The 20,996-nt window shown below is 37.5% G+C and overlaps 1 protein-coding gene across 3 annotated transcripts in view; it reads right to left on the bottom strand.

Moving 5' to 3' along the window:
- LOC136866214 (WD repeat-containing protein 55 homolog) overlaps positions 1–20,996 on the bottom strand; it is a 129,512-nt gene that overhangs the window by 4,601 nt on the left and 103,915 nt on the right. For all 3 annotated transcript variants that reach the window (XM_067142994.2, XM_068226652.1, XM_067142995.2), the window contains one exon: positions 17,380–17,594. In XM_067142994.2, the coding sequence (XP_066999095.1) occupies positions 17,380–17,594 (215 nt within the window). The remainder of the gene's footprint in view (positions 1–17,379; positions 17,595–20,996) is intronic.

The raw sequence follows: 20,996 nt of genomic DNA, 5'->3' as shown, positions 1-20,996 counted from the left end.
GAAGACTACGATAAGTTCTTTCTCACCTACATGTCATAGCCAGTGCTGAAAGTGATTTAAAAAAAGTCACTGAGGCACACCTGCAACCTTCAAAGAAAGTATCGTATGACACTTCTGTAAAGTCACTGAGCACTCTTCTGATTTCATTTTCCAGGTCCTTAAGCAATTTTCAGAATGTTTCAATATATTTTCTGTTAAAGATTTCCTCACAATTAAATGACATTTTATGAAACTGTGGAAACAAATTGGTCCTAGGCACTCTTGTCACATAATACACTCCTAATTACTTGCATGAAGTATACAGCAACATAGATCAATTGGAGAAGTAGTGACAGTGGATATTATTTTAAGGGGAGATGATGGCTGAAAAGTTTGAAAAAATGTTATTTAAAAATATACCTTTTTTATGAAAGATCTATGCTGTGAGAAAATAATTCCAAAATTTCATACCTGAAATAGAATTATCAATGGGTTAATTATAATTAATCTAAACTTCCAAAGTCTTGCAGGAGCTATGCACCCTGTTCTTTCATATGTCAGTGCAGTAAAATCCCACTTTGCTGAAACCTGGCTTAACCAAAACATTGCAAAAAGTTTATTTTATGATGGTCCCTCCATATATAATGTGTAAATGACAGAATGTCTGCCCTTCTCAGTGCACGAACATGAATGGCCATTTTAGGAATGCAGTAAATCTCCATGCCCACGGTGTTTTGTGACAAGATAGTGTGCGTTGAATGCATGTTATTTTTGCACCTGTTTGATCCTCTTCTCCACCTATCCTCTACAAATTTTTACCTAGAATTCTGAAAGCAGACTTGCAGGCAAATTTAACATGGAAATGATTCTGCATTTGCCTGTTTAACCACTTCTGGGGTGCTTTGTATAGTGCTTCTTAATTTTTACAAGATTTTGTGAATACAGTACAGTTAAATTGAAACAAGAAATAAAGTGGTTCAACCTATTCAATACAAGTAAGTAAGAAATGTAGTGATACATTCTTATTTGGTTAAAAGTGGTACCAGTATCGACCACCAATCTGGGTCATCATCAGCTGATTAAAAATACAAAATCAGTGCATAGGAAAACCAAAAATTAGAGGATAAGTCTTTCATAAAACGAGTTCAAGAAGCAATATAAGACAATAGGGCTGATGACCCAGTTTGGTTGTCGAAACCGGTACAGCTTTTAACTAAATAAGAATGTAACATTTCATTTCTTATTTACTTGTATTGAATAGGTTGAACCACTTTATTTCTTGTTTCAATTTAATTGTGATACAGTTCAATACAGAACATTACGAAATTTTTATCTTTAAATACAGTTCAGTGTCAACGGAAAAAAAAAAATGGGTGGTAAAAGGAAAACTCAAAGTTGTGAGATGATCAGACAGTGGTGTGATTTTACAAAACATTGCAAATGATTATGGAGTACATATATCAACAGTTTCTTATTGCGTAAAATGAAAGTCGTAACCAGAAATAGTTCCCGTGAATTGTTTTAAAAATTTATCCAAAATAGTTCCACCCCCCCCCCCCCTTTATTTTATGTAAATGGGATTCCAATGTACCTATGTTCTTTTTTTAGAAGAATTCTGATAGACGATCTGGTATGAAACAGATCCAAGACAGCTGTACCATCGTCCTCTACTATACCTTTAGGCTCCCCACTTCTCTCAGCTTGCGTTTCTTTGCGAATATCACGTGGGGGCCGCTGTGGCGCTAGCAGCATGCAGCAGACCCCCGCTGGGGGCAATTACGGACAACAAGAAAGAGGGAGTAAATAAACAATATGTTGAGTGTTGTTTATTTCTGCAATTTAGTTACCGAGATTGTGTTGTGATATTAGCGGAAGTAAGGACGACTTATTTCTTCACAAGAAGGTATGTAATGGCAGTAATTTATTAAAAGAAGTAATTACAGGATATGCTTAAATTTCACGCACCATTCAACTTTCACATTCCCTTTTCATCTAATTTCCTACTTCACGGAAGACTACCATGACATATTTGCTTTAATTAGTTATTGCTTATGATCATGCCATAGGCTACATTAACTTGGCATATAAATGTCTTAGGCCTATTACAGGTTTCAATCTATCAATAGCAATGGTACCTTGCTTCACAAGCCAGAGTAGTAAAGTGAGAGGGGTATCATTTCACGAATTTCCCAACCAAACTGATCTTAGAGAACAATGGCTTAAAGCAATAAATATCAAGAGCAGATTTCAGACCCAATTTAAATTCTAAATCTTCTATTGTATGCAACCTTCATTTTTGTGAGTCCAGCTATCAACCTGGATTGAAAATTATGAAACTGCAGGATGCTGCTGTTCCATCTTATCATTCCTACAAAGTTCAACAGATCAAACAAGAATGTAGACCTAATTCAGTCAATGCCACAGTCAAGAAATGGAAATCTGAGCCAGCTGTGAAGAAAGCAATACCTCCGATGTCTCCCAGCACGAGTATACTGGAAATGATGTCTGTCATCATTCCGTTGATATTCAATGTGATGTTTTAGATGAGAAGATGCTCAAAATGGAAAAAATAAATTGCAACTGAAATTGTGGAGAGCGCGGGCTAAACTTTCACGTCTTGAAAACGAACTCAATAACTATCCAGGAATTAGAGACTTATAACAATAACTATCGTAAAGCCTTGTCATGAATAACTTAAATAGCCAAGCAAGATCCCTCAAATGCCAAGTCTTCATTTCTTCTTGAGCAAATAGCAAATTTTGAGCAATGCTCTTCCAGATGGACAGAATATACTGTAAAATACAGTGTAGAGTGGGAATGCCTATGAACCAAAAGTTACAGGTATGCTAGAAAAAATATACTAAAGTTGCCTTCTAAGAGCACACTGTCCAGGTATTTGGGTGATACTTCACACGACACAGGAGTTACAAACCTTGTGAAAGAGGGATTAACCCTAGAATCTGAAAGAATATGTTTCCTGAAAGTGAATGAAATGGAAATAAAACAAAACCAAATTTGTTCCAGATAATACAAGTATTATATCTAAAATTAAGAATGTGAGCGAATCTAAAATTCTCGCCAATAATGTGCTTTGTTTTATGATAGTGGGATTATGCACTAAGTACAGACTACCAGCCACGTACTTCTTTGCCAAATGAATCTCAGACGACGAACTGTATAATTTGACACTATCTGTAATCGCAGAGATTGAGGTTTGTGGATTTCTTATAGTGCATCTTTTTTTCCGATAATCATAAGACTAATGTTAATGTGATGAGACGACTTTCCAATATCAAGATTTTGAAGCGGCATATTCACCCAAATGACCAGAACCGAGCCTTATTTCGTGCATTTAACAAATGTCACATTTTAATGAATGTAAGAAACGCATTTTCAGAGAAAACTATGTTTAACACAGAGGACACAATAAGTTGCTCTCACGAGAAGAATTTATATGATTGCAAGCAGATCAAGTGGTAAAACCTGTCCGCTTTCTGACTCAAAAAACATGTAAGAACATTTTACAAAGGAAATTTAATATGTCCTCCTATTCAATATACACATCTCCAACATTAGAGTCCCGCTCCATGGCTAAATAGTTAGCGTGCTGGCCTTTGGTCACAGGGGTCCCAGGTTCGTTTCCTGGCAGGGTCGGGAATTTTAACCTTAATTGGTTAATTTCGCTGGCATGGGGGCTGGGTGTATGTGTCGTCTTCATCATCATATCATCCTCATCACGATGCGCAGGTCGCCTACGGGAGTCAAATAAAATAACCTGCCTCTGGCGAGCCAAACTTGTCCTCGGACACTCTCGGCACTAAAAGCCATGCACCATTTCATTTTTCCATTATTATTATTTTTTATTTATTTTATGAAATGCTTCCTCTCATACAGAGGCTGCCTTGTGACAAAGTATACTTTTACATTTATTTTTAGAAGAGAAATAGATATACTTGAGAAATTTTGAAGGTAACCTAATTAATTGTAACAATAATTTCTTAGAATTATCAGTGAGCCCCTTAAAGCTATGATGGCAATCTCCCGTAACACTGTAACTGGCAGAGGCATCTGTTTCCAGAAATTAGCGGCAAAATCGGGAATTGTTCCCCTCGCTCCAATCATCAGACCCACTATGTCGATTTCCTCTAGCTGATATTTCTCCCTGTATAAGGAATTGTTGGTAAGTAAATATTCCTCTTCTTGAGGTTAACATCTGAGGGCTGCAACTTATGGCTTTCAAGGCGAATTGTGAGGTCTATGATACATGGTGTGTGGCCTCTAGGGAGGCCTGGTGCAGGTCTTTCAGTTGGATGCCTTATGTGCGACCTGCGTGTCTGTGAGGATGGGGCCCTGCTATGATGATTTCTAATGATGAAGATGGCACACACATCCAGTCCCTGAGCCATTGGAATTAACCAATTAAAATTAAAATCCCAGACCCGGCCAGGAATCGAACCTGGTACCCTCTGGACCAAAAGCCAGTGCGCTAACCATTTAGCCATGGAGCCGGACGGGTTGGTGATGTAACCTCACTTCTTAATCTTGAAAGCAATGATGTCGATCCTTCTGTGGCTTCCGTTGTCCGCAAAGCCATGAACCTCTTCAAATACCTGGAAATCATGGTCTTTCAGCGTTGTCGCAATTAATAAGCAGATGTTATGATGACGCGTATTCCTTAAAAGTTCACCATGAGGACAAGATCCCAGAAGGTCAGGCCATTAGTGAGGACAACTATTTAACAAATTTGAACTTCACTGGCAGTTTCCACTATGTGTCACATACATTTTACCTGGCATTTGTTATCTTCTCAAACATAGTTTCTCAATTTTTCGCTGCCTTCTTGACTATTTAAAAATAAGGCAAACACAGCTGTGCCAACATTAGTCACGATCAGTGAAAATGGGACCACTAAATTTGAGAAGGTCGGGCCTTTCGAGAGGGCAACTATTTAATAAATTTGAACTTCATTGGCGGCTTCCACTATGTCACATAAATTTTACCAGGCACTTGTTTTCTTCTCAAACATAGTTTCTCAAGTTTTCGCTGCCCTCTTAACTATTTGTGATGATGACTCAATGAAGACAGACTGTCATTTTAAATTTTAGCACAGTGAATTCGTCCTCGTTTTTTAACTGTAACACACTGCACGTTTTAGACTAAGAGATCCACAACCTCGCCATAATCACTTACTGTTTTAATTCTGCCATGTCTCATTTGTTTTCATTCTTTTCTTCATTATGTTTTAACACATTTTTAGCATCAATTATGTAAAAAACTTTAACCTTTTTTTCACTGAAGATGGCTCAAATGAGTTGAAACATGCATCACTATTATTACTCCATCTAATGATGGAGATGTGTATGTACTGAATAGGAGGACATATTCAATTTCCTTTGTAAAGTAAAAACCGTCAATACAGAATAATTCTAATATCTTTTAATGTAAGAACATGAAAGAAAAAAAAAAATGTATGTGAAACGACTGAAGAACATATTTTAATGTCTCCACACAGACGCACACGAGATACCGTCAGTTAGTACAATTAATTTTATTCATATATATTCACAAATTAGCACACACACAACCTTAATCACAGCATCAAAACACTTCACTTCGAGAATATCAACAAAGCCGCCATTATTAACAACAACTGCCAGCACTTCAATATGGAGGTTACAACTTTGAAACACACTTGAAAACAGATGACTGTGTAATTCAATATGGAGACTGCAAATATTGCATGTCAGCCCGGGATTTATACTTGCTACACCATAACTCGACTAAACAACAACAAAGTTTCACAGTCAAGATCGTCCCCTTATATATGTACCTGGACAGGCTTCTAGAAAGTTGCATTACAAAATATATCTTCGTGAAAATTCTAGAGTGCGTAATACACAGTTTAGAATGGATGAAATATTCTCGATTATTCTCGTCATCTATTACCATTCTGGACTTTACAATTTATATATACAGGTAAGAATAAATTATGATATTAATTCACAGGTATTTACATTAACTGAACTGTTATAAATGTTTATATACAGTGTTTGTTTCATGACATAACCTCAAAAACAATGCGATCATATTGCATGTACACATGGTGTAATAATAATAATAATAATAATAATAATAATAATAATAATAATAATAATAATAATAATAATAATAATAATCATAAAATTATTATTATTATTCGAGCATTAGTCTGCATTAGTTACCCATGGGTGAGAGAATATTGTTTTCAAGTTACACCTGTTATTGCACTTGCGTCAATTTCCACCAATAATAACAGCTTTGGAATATCTCCAAAAGCCCTCTCATTCCAAGACTGCACAGCAACCATATACTTCACGAAAATGATTCAGGACGTTTCAATATCCATGATGTTAGCAGTTACAACTCTAAGTTTCGCCCTGACAAAGTCAATTTTTTTCAACACAGATGATGACAGACTTCACTGGCTGGAGAGTGATTTCCTGGTATATTGTGAGGATGTGTAGGAACCATGACATGACCAAGGAATGAGTTTTCTCACAATGAAATTTACGAGGGAAATCGGCTGACTAATGCGTTCTACAGTTCTCTGTGTCCGATACGTGTAGCCGCCAGGCGTTCATTTTGTGCTAACTAGAGTATTTAAACAGCGATTCTCTAGAAATGATCTTTAGCATTTTGAGGAGAACTTAAGGCAACAATGAAATGCTGGATTAAAGGGCTACAGTACTTGCCTTCAACAGAAGTTAGAAGATAGGAATTACTTTGAAAAAGTGAAATCTACATACTTATGAGATGAATGTTATTAGCCATATCAAGTCATCTCGATCAGTCCCGTCGGAATACATCCCTAAAATTCCAGAAACAATGACAAAAATCCTGCAAAATCTTCACAAGCCCCAGTGTACATATAGTCGCTTTACAATATGTATTTACTGTTGGTTGTTAGATAATTTATAAATAATAACCATACTGTTATTATGGAGTAAACCTAATACCCTTATTTCTTTTACAACTCTGGAGGTAGTGTCTATTAAACTTGCAACACCTGCTTTCCTCAGTGGTTTCGCTGTGAAAGAAATAAGAGTAACTTGTGAATAATGCTATAGGCTAATTCAACGAGAAAAATCCAGTTTTTCGCTAGTTGACATTATTTTTAAGCAAGGTTGGTGTGATGTATTTATCTATCAGTATGGTTAGTGTGGGTTATACAGATCGTAAATGATTTTGTATGTGAAGCAGCAAAATTTGTTAATACAGGAGCTTGTACAACTTTAACTACTGCAAATCCCCCTGTTTTGAAGAGTTGGGAGGAAGTGCGACTCAAGTAACAGTTCAAATCATGCTTAAAAAATTAGGTCTCGTAATCTGCAAAACTCTTTATCCCAATTATCTTTTTAAAAAAAGACACTGGAGATGAAGTGACTGAACGTTTCAAGAGTGTGAATTATTTAAATAGCAAACCAATCAATAGGAAAATCATCTGAATGCAACAGCTGTGATAACTGCGTGCCGCTTGTTCTGAATATTGCACGCTAGCAACACTCCGGTGGAGAAAGTGAGTACTTCTTGATGTTCACATTTATTCTTAAAGTGGGGAGGCGTTATGTATACTACAGGGTGATGGCTGTACTTATTCAATAGGTTTGTTTCAATCAGTGTACTACAAGTCAGGTGCCAACTGTAGAGGCCTGTTGTTCAGTTTGTTTATAGATGTTTGGTAATTATTTCTTGAGAAAACAGTGACATAATCTTCATTTGTCTGTTTAATAGTAAGTTACCCACTGATGTAGAAATAAGGAAAAGAAGACGGGGATGTATAGGACACACATTAAGAAAACAGAATGGGGTAGTTGAAAAGTCAGTTTTGGAATGGAACCCAACGGGAAAGAGGAACTGTGGAGGCCCTAGGAACACTTAGAGAGGAACTGATTGGGTTGGGAAGACATCATGGGCACCCATAGGATAGTTTGTAGGGGAGGGGGGCTAGAATGTAGTATTTTTAATATTTTGGAAGATGAATGTCGACTTGTATTCCACGGTAGAATAGCACACACGGTATCCCCTATCACTTCTACGTAATACCGATTTTTAAACCATTTTCTTGAAAGAAAAACAGCTGACTATATTAGATTTTTTCCTTTCCCCGAGAGCTAGGGGGGGAGGGGGGCGTCCCTACGTTGCCCCTGGGTATGGGCGCCCTTGGAAGACATGGGACAAGGACCTAGCTGCAGAAAGTACCAAATGGAGAGCTTTCATGGATGCCCTTTGCTTCAAATGGAGAAATAAGAATTAGATTAGATTAGATAGTTCAGAACGGCAAGGTATACAAGTGTGCAAGAAAGTAAAACAAAATGTCATTGCTGAGTGAAGTGATTGCTATTGTGTGGGAACAATGCAAAGAAAGAGAGAAAGAAAAAATTACATCAACTTGCCAGTGCAAAGTTTGTAGGAAGGGATGTTAATTGCATTCCTCCTCTTTCTTATGATCATCCGCACTTCTCTTATTTTTGTTTCACGTTCATACCTTTTTCTCTCGAAAACTACTCACAGAAGTTTGGTGAAACAAGGCACCCTCTTTCTGCATTAAATAATATAAATTTTACTGGAAGTTTTCTTTAATATATTTGTTATGTTCATAACTGCAGTCTTACGAAGAAACAAAAATGAACAGTAACTTCTAAAATCTATTAAAATGAATTTAATAAAAATATAAAGAAACTTAGTGCCTCCATGGTTCAGCCGACAGTGTGCTGGCTTCTCACCACTGGGTTCCAATCCAGTCACTCCATGTGAGACATGGCAGAGGCAGGGCAGGTTTACCTCCAGGCACTCTGGATTTCCCTGTCACCTTACATTCCAGCAACATTCTCCAATATCATTTCATTTTCATCTTCAGCCATTAATCATTACCCCAGAAGAGTGTGACAGTGTTCAGGAGCATGCACAGTTCCTATCCTTGCCACTAGATGGGAGCTTCATTAATTCAATTCCTGACCCAGTTAAAACCATAAACAGGTTGTGGATTTTCATTTTCATAAAGATACTTACGTCATAAACTAAGCTTACATATTTTCTAAGCGATGTCTCTGGGTTCTTGACAAAAAAAAAAAAAAAAAAAAAAAAAAAAAAAAAAAAAAAAAAAAAAAAAAAACTATATGAGTGGTGTGATAAGTAACTCAAATAAAAATTGGCTGGAATTAAAGAAATGCCAGAAAGTATCACCAACAGTGCTTAACCTATTGAGAATGTGTATACAAAATTTTGTTGGTCTATCTAATACTATATTTACTTGCAACATCATATTTTTCCTTTTAACCCTTGAAGTGGCAGTCATTTATCCTGTAGTGGCAGGGATATTTTACCGGTGTTGCAGACTCTTAGTATAAATTGTGCCAAAATTTGTTGACATGTTATACATTGATAAAACAATACACCCTTTAATTCACAAAAATACAAGGATAAGATGATGATGATACTAAAACAGTTATTTATTACCCAAAACACATATGACCAAAAATATATTTACACTGACTGACAGAGCAAATGCAACACCAAGAAGGAGTGGTTCGAAAGGGATGAAAGTTGGGGAAATAACAGAGACGGCACGGACGAATAATTGATGTTTATTTCAAACCGATATGCAGGTTACACAATGCGCACGGCATCGACTCAGTAGGATGTAGGACCACCGCGAGCGGCGATGCAGGCAGAAACACGTCGAGGTACAGAGTCAATAAGAGTGCGGATGGTGTCCTGAGGGATGGTTCTCCATTCTCTGTCAACCATTTGCCACAGTTGGTCGTCCGTACGAGGCTGGGGCAGAGTTTGCAAACGGCGTCCAATGAGATCCCACACGTGTTCGATTGGTGGGAGATCCGGAGAGTACGCTGGCCACGGAAGCATCTGTACACCTCGTAGAGCCTGTTGGGAGATGCGAGCAGTGTGTGGGCGGGCAATATCCTGCTGAAACAGAGCATTGGGCAGCCCCTGAAGGTACGGGAGTGCCACCGGCCGCAGCACATGCTGCACGTGGCGGTGGGCATTTAACGTGCCTTGAATACGCACTAGAGGTGATGTGGAATCATACGCAATAGCACCCCAAACCATGATGCCGCGTTGTCTAGCGGTAGGGCGCTCCACAGTTACTGCCGGATTTGACCTTTCTCCATGCCGACGCCACACTCGTCTGCGGTGACTATCACTGACAGAACAGAAGCGTGACTCATCGGAGAACACGACGTTCCGCCATTCCCTAATCCAAGTCGCTCTAGCCCGGCACCATGCCAGGCGTGCACGTCTATGCTGTGGAGTCAATGGTAGTCTTCTGAGCGGACGCCGGGAGTGCAGGCCTCCTTCAACCAATCGACGGGAAATTGTTCTGGTCGATAATGGAACAGCCAGGGTGTCTTGCACATGCTGAAGAATGGCGGTTGACGTGGCGTGCGGGGCTGCCACCGCTTGGCGGCGTATGCGCCGATCCTCGCGTGCTGACGTCACTCGGGCTGCGCCTGGACCCCTCGCACGTGCCACATGTCCCTGCGCCAACCATCTTCGCCACAGGCGCTGCACCGTGGACACATCCCTATGGGTCTCGGCTGCGATTTGACGAAGCAACCAACCTGCCCTTCTCAGCCCGATCACCATACCCCTCGTAAAGTCGTCTGTCTGCTGGAAATGCCTCCGTTGACGGCGGCCTGGCATTCTTAGCTATACACGTGTCCTGTGGCACACGACAACACGTTCTACAATGACTGTCGGCTGAGAAATCACGGTACGAAGTGGGCCATTCGCCAACGCCGTGTCCCATTTATCGTTTGCTACGTGCGCAGCACAGCGGCGCATTTCACATCATGAGCATACCTCAGTGACGTCAGCCTACCCTGCAATTGGCATAAAGTTCTGACCACTCCTTCTTGGTGTTGCATTTGCTCTGTCAGTTAGTGTAATTTGTTTATATACCTCAGTGACGTCAGTCTACCCTGCAATTGGCATAAAGTTCTGACCACTCCTTCTTGGTGTTGCATTTGCTCTGTCAGTTAGTGTAATTTGTTTATATTATTTATTTTTGCAAAACATTTGCTATATATGTTTAAATTTAGGTAATTTTTAAAAAATGAGATATACAAAAGAAGTACCAATTCATAGTAAATAATTACGTACTGGTTTATACACAGTACTGCCATAAGTTGTCAGTATTTTCAATGCATGTAACTACTAAATAAAACTATGCAAACCCATGAATATACATAATTCTGAAGAAGAAAAAAAAAAAGCTTCAGATTGAAGTACTCTTATTCAAAATGATCACCATGTGTGACAACACAGCGGCGACGATGTTGAGGCCATTCATCAAGAGCTGCACGAATCCTGTCTAATGGATTTTTTGACAGCTGATGTGATTGATTTTTTTTAACATTACAATATTGTGATACCGTTTTTGATATGCTATCACCTCAAGCTTCTGCCACAGAGAATAATCCAATGGACTGAGGTCCAGACTTCCACTAGGCCATCAACAGCAGCGAAGAACCATGGGACATTGGTTGCCAACCATCGTTTTTGCTTTGTGGGCAGGAGTGCTATCCTGCTGAAAAATCCACTATTTCCCTTCAAACAACTTTGAATTGATATCTTTTCCAACACTACAGAAGTCTTTACTCCAACTTAGCAAAAATGAACCTCTGATGTCCATACTGCACACATGGAACTTTTTCTCTTTCTTCCTTGGAGGACAGTGCATACACATAATCATTTTGCTTGTTAAACAACTCTTGCACAGTGAATATTTTTTCATCTGTGAATAGTATGCCCCGATACTGGCACTCTACGTCATTAACAAAGCCTAGATCGAACCCAGCATATCTCCTTTAATATTTCAGTTAGTAAATGCCGTGTGTATCTTTTATATGCACCAACACATAAATCATCCTTCGAAATACGTGACATAGTGTGTGGAGATATATTCATTTCACGAGACAAAACTGTTTGTTTACACAAAAGATTGAGTCGGGCTTGCACGAATAGCGTTCACAACTTCTTTTCTGTGTACACACTTAGGACGGCCCGATCTGCCGTGAATAACAGTTGCACCTATTTGTTCAAACCACGCTATTGTCCAAAACACAAATTGTTCATTGATACTGCGAGGTTTCAGCACAGAAAAAATTCCTTAGCTCGTTTTCCGCAACAAAATAATGTCAACAAAGCAATATGATTCTCATACACTCCCGGGCACTCCAACTTTCACTCCTAGATTTTACTGACAGAACTTATGGCAGTACTGTGTAGTTTATAGTACTATTCTCAGCTGGTAAAAATATTGAGGGTGACATGAGTCATATCTAATGCTAGTAGCCGTTTGAGTTGGTTTTCTGTAAATACTATAAGTAAAATAGGAGGGATGTTTATTAATTGTTAAATCCAGAAAATTGATTGATCTATTAGTTTCTGATTCCAGGGTGAATTTGATGTGCTGATCTATGCTATTAAGGTTTTTTAGGGTAGAATGTGCGTCAACAGAACGTTCATCTATGATTACAAACGCACAAGAGCGCCACATATTATACTCTGGTAAATCACGCTTTCCAGATTCCCATGTCCAAAACTGATTTGAATAGAGAATTAAAAATCATCCGTTCTATAGCTAAAGCTAATGGCTTCAAAGAGGCCTTTATTGAAAGAATTAACAAATTTAGATATCGTTCTAAAACCACCTTACCAAGAAACAAACCAAATCTTGTTGTTTTCAACATTTACCTTTAACAAAGATGTACGTAAAGTCACAAATATTTTCAAATAACACAATGTTAAGATTTCTTTTCGTACTACCAACAGAAATTTGGATACTTTGCACAGCCCCCTCTATTAATAAGGGAAACTCTTTTACAAAATCAGGAGACTATAGGTTTAGCTGTAATGACTCTTCTTGCTCATATGTAGGTCAAACAGGTCGTTGCTTCAAAACCAGGTATGCCGAATACATTAATGCAATAAAATATAACAGGTTTTCTGCAGTAGGCCAACATATGAAGGATTCTAATCATACCTTTACTGAATTCGATCAAGGTCATAAACAAAGGTCCCTTGCTTGATGCTACAGAAAATTGTTACATTCACTTGGACCAATATATTTATGCAGGCCTAAATTTAAATGACATCTCCAAAAAAACAAAAATTCTGTTTTTCTTATTTTACTTCTTACCAATAACAAAACTCCTAACTGCAGCTCTATCTTTCGTATTATGCATAACACTTTCTTACGTTACGCATAGCCATTGCTATACCTGACGCAAGTGTGATAAACAGATATAAGCTGAAAACAATATTCACTCACCCATGGGTAAATAATGCAAGAACGAGGTTGAATAATAATAATAATAATAATAATAATAATAATAATAATAATAATAATAATAATAATAATAATAATTGTTATTATTGTTATTTTACAATTATCATCATTACTTGCATGTATAGCTAAGAAGTGTTACATCCAGTTAGTATTTGTATTATTATTACGATAAGATCACGTTGTTTGTGAGGTTATGTCATGAAACATGTGCTGTACATAAATATTTATATGAGTTCAGTTAACGTAAATACCTGTAAATTAATATTATAATTTATTCTTACCTGTATATATAATTTTTAATCCATAATTGTGAAACACACTGTAACTTCCAGAATGGTAATAGGTAGACAAGAACGATGGAGAATATTCTGTATATTATAATCTATGTATTAGGCACTCTCGAATTTTCGAGAAGGTATATTTTGTAACGTAGCTTTCTAGAAGCCTGGTCAGGTACATATATAAGGAGGTGGTCTTGATGGTAACGACGAGTTATTGGTTGTGAGAGTTATTGTTCAGTCGAGTTATGGTGTAGCAAGAATATTTATCTTGTGTTGACATGCAATAGTTGCAGTCTCCATACAGAAAGGTCAGGCAGTTGTTTTTTAAAATGGCGGCTTTGTTGATATTCTCGGAGTGAAGTGTTTTTTGTTGTGATACTGTGATTAAGGTTATTTGCGTGTTAATTTGTAAATAGATGTGAATAAAATAATTGTATCAACTGACAGCATCTCGTGTGCGTCTTTGTGGATACGTTATACTCTTCATAGTTCCGTTCTCTCTCTTACCTGTCTCACATCTTCTTGTCACCCTACGTTCTCTTTCCTTTTCAACCTGACAATTTACTTAATTTTATTTTCAACTTTTACTTCCCCTTGTTTCTTTCTGCATTATTTTCTTCTCTTTATTCTTCTTTTTACTCTTTTGACCCAACATTGAACCGAGATAAATTCCCTTGAAGTTCTTATTAATGTTACAACTTCCACCTTTTTAAATAGATTTCAATATTCAAATTAAAGGAAACTATCCACAGCTGTAATACAGTTTCCATAGAAACAATTTACAACATTTAAAACAGGCAACTGTTCACAGTTTGTTTCTCAAGAATAATTTTAACGTTTATAAAGGAACGTTATACACGTTTCACTCTTTGTACTTCTGATCAATTGTGACAAGACCTTTTATTTAAATTGAGAATCTTCCTATTCTAAGTAGAACTCAGAACTTTCAAGATTCTATCTTGAGTTAAACAATTGTGTTATGTTAAAGTGTCGTTCTAATTGCGACTGTCATATTTACAGAGAAATGCTATATGCGGTTCGACCTTTGTATAACATTTCATCTATGACAAGACTTTTTATTCATTTGAGAATCTTACAGTTCTAAGTCGAACTCAATACTTTCTGTCGCCTATGGTGGGACGGAGAACTGGAAATAAGCATTGCGTTTCGTGAAATTATATTATTGAATTCAAATGTAAACTACTATTTACCTTTTATTTTAAAATCATTGATTATAGTATTTCTTAATATGTTGTTTTACCATTGTATTTTTTTTGGACAGATCAAGATATTATTTGGAACTGTAAATGAACATTGCAAGAAGCGAGAATTATTTTTGAAGTGATTTTTGTATTTAAATCTAGTTGTGTTTTATGTGTATTATTTAATTTTTTTAAAATGACTGTATGAAGAAGAAGTACGAAAGGTATTATTATATATTATGTATATCAAGAATTGTAATTTTTTAAAGGTACTTTATTTTTGAGGCATCCAATACCGCACTCGCGGTTTCCACTGTTTTTCACAACTGAAATGTTCGAGAACTTGTGAAATTGCTAACTATCTTAAGCTGACCATATATGGTCATGTAATTGGATTGGTCAGAATAACAACCTTTCCAATTGACGAAAAATGGGAATCTAGAGGAATTCGGTGTCCTATTGGTTAATTGTGATTTGATCATTTCTGGCCCTCTGCCGGCTTTGCGTGCGTGATGGGATTCATCCGCGTCATTTCCATCCGACCGCTCTCGAGGGCTCCCCTTGGGGAACCCTTCTCCTTCTTGGTAAGTGCTATTTCCACATTTTTCTATCTGCTTGATGTTATTTAATTCTTTCTAGTGTTTCGGTATTTCCTCATTTAATGTAATTTTCAATGTTTTAAATTCAACGCGTCGGAGTTTGCCCTAGATTCCCGTCGCCACTAATTCCACTTTCTGAATGACTCTGTTTTCTGCAGACAGTCACCAGCATTTTGTTTTTGACAATACATTGTAATTCAGGATCACCTTTCTATGTTAAAGCGTGTGTTTTACAAATTTATTTAGAGTATCCTGATTATGTCTTTATTTTGGTTTCGTGGATCTGTATCTTTTGTTAAAGTCTATTTAAACATTCTTTGCTTTGATATGTTAAGTATCAGCTAATCTGCAATTATTTTATTTGTTTCTTTTGAAGTTTTATTTTGTTAATGTTAATAAGTAAGAGTTTGAGGGTAATAATCGTGACCCTTTCCTTCCCAATAACGTCATACCTTCCCATGGACCTCATAGGGCTCCAACACGTTCCACAATCCTTCCTTAGTTGTCGTTTATTAGGCCTGTATGTTGTTTCCCTTGCATATGGTTTGATTTTGCGCATTTATAAGTTATCTGTCACGTTTCCAAGCTTAGATGTTCATTTTCATTATTATTATTATTATTATTATTATTATTATTATTATTTGGTGTATGTGCCTGAAAGATTTTGAAATTGTGATTATTTGAAGTTTTCTCCAGATACTTTTAGGGGCATCATAAGTTCCATATTAAGAGTGTTTATATGTGCACTGATATAATTATACATTTATTTACAATTGCCTGTTCTCATATTTGGCTGAAGATGACGCTCACCAGCATCGAAACTTTTTTTTTTTTTTTGCTAGGGGCTTTACGTCGCACTGACACAGATAGGTCTTATGGCGACGATGGGATAGGAAAGGCCTAGGAGTTGGAAGGAAGCGGCCGTGGCCTTAATTAAGGTACAGCCCCAGCATTTGCCTGGTGTGAAAATGGGAAACCACGGAAAACCATCTTCAGGGCTGCCGATAGTGGGATTCGAACCTACTATCTCCCGGATGCAAGCTCACAGCCGCGCGCCTCTAGCATCGAAACTAGTTCCAAGTAAATGTTATAACTTATTTAGTTTAATATTAGTATTTAAACGGTGGATTTTTAATTTTACTTATCTATTATTCTCGGTTCAATACAGACTTAAAAATTAAATTCTTAAATTTAAATATTTCAGAGTTACAGTTGCATGTCTGGGGGATTGAGATTTAAATTCTATTAATTTGATGATTTTGAGACTTACTAGAACATCACTACCAAATTATGGGCATTATTTCACGACTCATTTTCCCAGATTTCCTTTATAAAATCGGTATCCTTGTGATTCCATGGATTCTTGATCGCTGTTTCTAATTTCTTGCAGTTTCACAATTAGAATTGTATGTTTGTTCATGATGTCAGTGATGATCTTTAATTTTCTAGTTTGACCCAGGGAGTTAATATTGTGTGCCGAGAAGTAGAGATTTGTTTAGGTTTAAATTTTTATAATTTATAGTTGCAGATGGTGGAATTCTTCTTCAACACACATTTCATGATTGACTGTCTAAAGTGCATTTTGAGAACAGGATAAATCCTCAAATTACAATTCTGAATGTTATTCAGGAAGGTGAATTATACTAGGCCACACCTAACATAAGAGTACAGATGCCTGTTGCAGCCGCTCCTTACATGGAGTACATAATGTATTTCAGTGGCATTTATTTCCTCCACCATGGGGACCATCATCCCAGCCAAAAGAACTCATCTGCCCAAAGCTTATATGTAGAATGGTTACAAAAATAATATTAATTTGCATTTACCTTGCAAACTAACCTAGACATAAAAAATGATGAAGGTGATTATGGTGATGATAGCTGTGGAATTTCCTACCCCTGAACAACCAAATATATCAAGCTAATTAACAAAAAAATTGAAATGGGATATTTCACAATTTTTCTTACCGTATCAAGCCATCCTCACAACCAGTAATTACAATATTCTCCGTAATGGGTATCAGCATATTTATTGCTTGTTTTGGACCTGGGAATTCATCACTGTGGTACCCAAATTCACCCCAGTTAAATAAGTACATCTTCCCTTTAGAAGATCCTGTGACCACCTTCGTATCACTTCGTACTAACGCCATGCTGGTTAGTTCTGCATCATAAGGTTCTGACTGCAACAAGTAAAGCAATGTACAAAATTATTTTAACAGTTTAGTGTAAATGACATGTCATTGTGTTTCCCCCTAGGTGCATTCCTATCTGCTGCTGTGAATTATTATTAGAGTTTTTATGTTAAACTCTTGAGGAGAAGAAATATACATACCTCACTGATGTTGCAGGTAATGGTGGGAGCACTAATCTAGCAAACTCATAGCACAAGGGTGAAGAGCGAGTGGAACGTACATTGTGTGCGCTACCTAGTCATATAAGTATGTTGCAAAAACCATCAGCACAATGCCTAAATATCATGCATCTTAGTTGCTGTACAACAATGGAGCCAGATGGTTGCACAAGGAAGTCAAATTAAGTGACTGACAGCAGGAAGAAAGACATTATTGGAGGAGTATTATTGATAAATGTAATAAGGAAACCAAAAGTAAGTTTTAGCAAGTAACAACTTTGATGGTAATTCCCTGCTATCCATGTCAGATGAACAACAGGTTGACTGCAACTCTCTGCTGTCTTCGTCAGAGCATGCAACAGCCTTGAGAACTCCCTAGATTAGAAGTAATGAACTTCATTTCAGTTCCATAATGACTTTAAATATCTAAGATAAAATTCTAAAAGGATTTAATTGTATAAAGTCCACCTATTCAATACAAGTTTGCCGTTTAATAAATGGTCTGTCAAACACGCTACATACTGGGCGAGTTGGCCGTGCGGTTGCATCGGGGAGATAGTAAGTTTGAACCCCACTGTTGGCAGCCCTGAAGATGGTTTTCTGTGGTTTCCCATTTTAACACACCAGGCAAATGCTGGAGATGTACATTAATGAAGGACATGGCCGTTTCCTTCCCATTCCTAGGCCTTTCCTAACCCACTGTCGCCATAAGACCTATCTGTGTCGGTGCGATGTACAGCAAATAAAAAAAATAAGCTACATAGGACATGTTTTGACCTAGCCTAGAGGTCATCTTCAGCTTAAAATAACACAAAGATAAAAAACATAACAAGAACAGTGATACATAGACAACTTAATAAGATAAAATACAATCAACAAGTGCAATGAAAATCTATGTTTAAAATGTTCATAGCTTCAATCTTGTTGTAGACTAATCTAGTTGTAACAGGTGTGGGTTCAGCCATGTTTACCACAACTATTGGTTGGCTGAAAGAATACTTTGAAATTATACTGTCAAATGTTATGTTTGTTATGCTTCTGGAATGGAGTGAAGTTTTGAAGTCTGCTATAAAGAGTATGGCATATAGCAAGCAATGTGCTGTAATAACAGTTTTTTTCTGTCCCTTGAAAATTCCTGTATTAAACTGTGTATTATCCTTTGGTTACAGCGAGAACCCTATCACTGTCGCATCCAATACGGTATTACGAGCAATTAAGCATTGTTATGACTTCTGTTATCAATATTTATTCACTCCAGTGATTATACTGAATGCGATTGATCATCTTCGGTATAGTTTTCTAGCTATGTACACTAGTGAACTCTATCATTGACATTCAAATTCGAAGGCGATGTCGGAGTCCATTAGTAATACTCAACCACAATTTGAAATGAAAGAGAACATGATTTTGTAACAAATGCATAAATAAGATGGCTGGTAGAAGTAGTTAAGTCATTAGATATAAAGGCTGAAGGGAACGATGGCTTAATTTTGATTGATGATTGATGTTTGTTGTTTAAAAGGGCCTAACATCGAGGTCATCGGCCCCTAATGATATGAAATGAAACAAAATGAAATGACAACTTAGAAGTACAAAATCCTCCACTGACCAGAATTCAAAGCGTGAGGACGAAGAATGAATGGATGGACGGATATGAATTCAAAATGATCAGTGGATACGACCCACAGTGCCTCACATGCACAGAAGCTGGCACAAAACAATATTATTACTGATCAAGGGACTGCTTCTATAGCATGATGTGGAATCGATTATGCTTATAGTCGAAACGGGTCCAAAATCCAGTTCATTGGCCCCTCATAATGGTATTTATCGTTAGGAAAGTAGAACCATGCTATGTGCAATATTGTGATACTAATCAAAAGTAGCAGAGACTCGCGGTATTCCACACATTATGGTACTATGCACAGGTAGTGCGATGTGCACATGTAACACACATCTATGGTGTTTCACACATTGCAGCGCTATTTACAGGCAACACAAACCTATAAAGGCAACACATAAGTGCACTAACCACACAGACTCGTACTATCCCGTGGAATTACTCACATAGTGGAACTGAGCATAGGTAAGGCAGAACAATGGTGTCTCTAATCCCATGGTGTCGCTCATATACGGGGCATGAATCACAGGTACTGTAGGACCTACCTCCTGATTCACACACTGTCGCTACTAATCACAAACCTATTACGTACCCAACATAGTGGTACTACACGCAAGTAAATGCGACCCATGGTATTTCATGCGTGATGGTACTAATTACAAGTAGTCTCATGGTTCTAATTGGATTGTCCCTTGGTCGCCCCTTTTAGTCGCCTCTTATGACAGGCAGGGGATACCGTGGGTGTATTCTTCCTCTGTGTCCCCCACCCACAGGGAGGTCTTGTGTTTGGTCCACGAGAGGTAGTTTTATTTCCCTCAAGTCCCCCGGCAAGCCGGTTAGGACCCCCCTATCCGCCACCTGGGACGTGCCACGTGGGAGTATCACCTCTCCCCCTACTACGCCAGCGTAGTAGGTTCATGGGGCTTAATTTTAATGCTACTGTATGTACTGAAATTAAGTAAAAATGTGATACACCTCAAAATACGGCATACAGTGGATGACTGATTTCAGAGGCTTGTTTATTCAGTAAAGCCTCGTTAGGACATTTCTGCAGGAGACAAGGAAAGAGAATGTGTTAAGCAAGAAAACATACTATTGAATATATGAATAAAAACTATCCAACAGGGATATATAAACACTTGATATGTTTTTTTCGTCGTATATGTATGGGTACAGTGAAAGATATAGAATCTCTACCATTTGTAAAGATCAGATAAGAGTAATGAAAGGCATGGGAAATGACAGAACAAATATGATAACCTTTTCCACGGGGGCTTAAATAATAACAGTGGTGTGTAAAACATTAAGCAACAAATATAAAAACATTTTCACTGGGGCCCATAAAGGTATCAGCGCATTATTGCAGATAACACTCTTTCTAAAACAAACGTCAGCTGAAGCCTTATATTAAGGACCAGTGGATTATTAAACATTGTTTTCTGGTCACACTCTTCAACCATGAATTATGTGGAGGTAAAACTCGGTCCTGGGCGAGATAATGACTGTTATCTTGATGCGACATCACTTTGATCGACTCAAGTCGAAAGTTAACAAATGAAAAAGGTTCCAACTGATCGATGCTTTCCTTTTCTTTTTTTCTTTTTTTCTTCT

The sequence above is a fragment of the Anabrus simplex genome, chromosome 3 (genome assembly GCF_040414725.1).
Source record: "Anabrus simplex isolate iqAnaSimp1 chromosome 3, ASM4041472v1, whole genome shotgun sequence".
Lineage (NCBI taxonomy): Eukaryota > Metazoa > Arthropoda > Insecta > Orthoptera > Tettigoniidae > Anabrus > Anabrus simplex.
The sequence above is the reverse complement of the archived record's forward strand: the minus strand, read 5'-3'. Positions and strand labels throughout refer to the sequence as shown.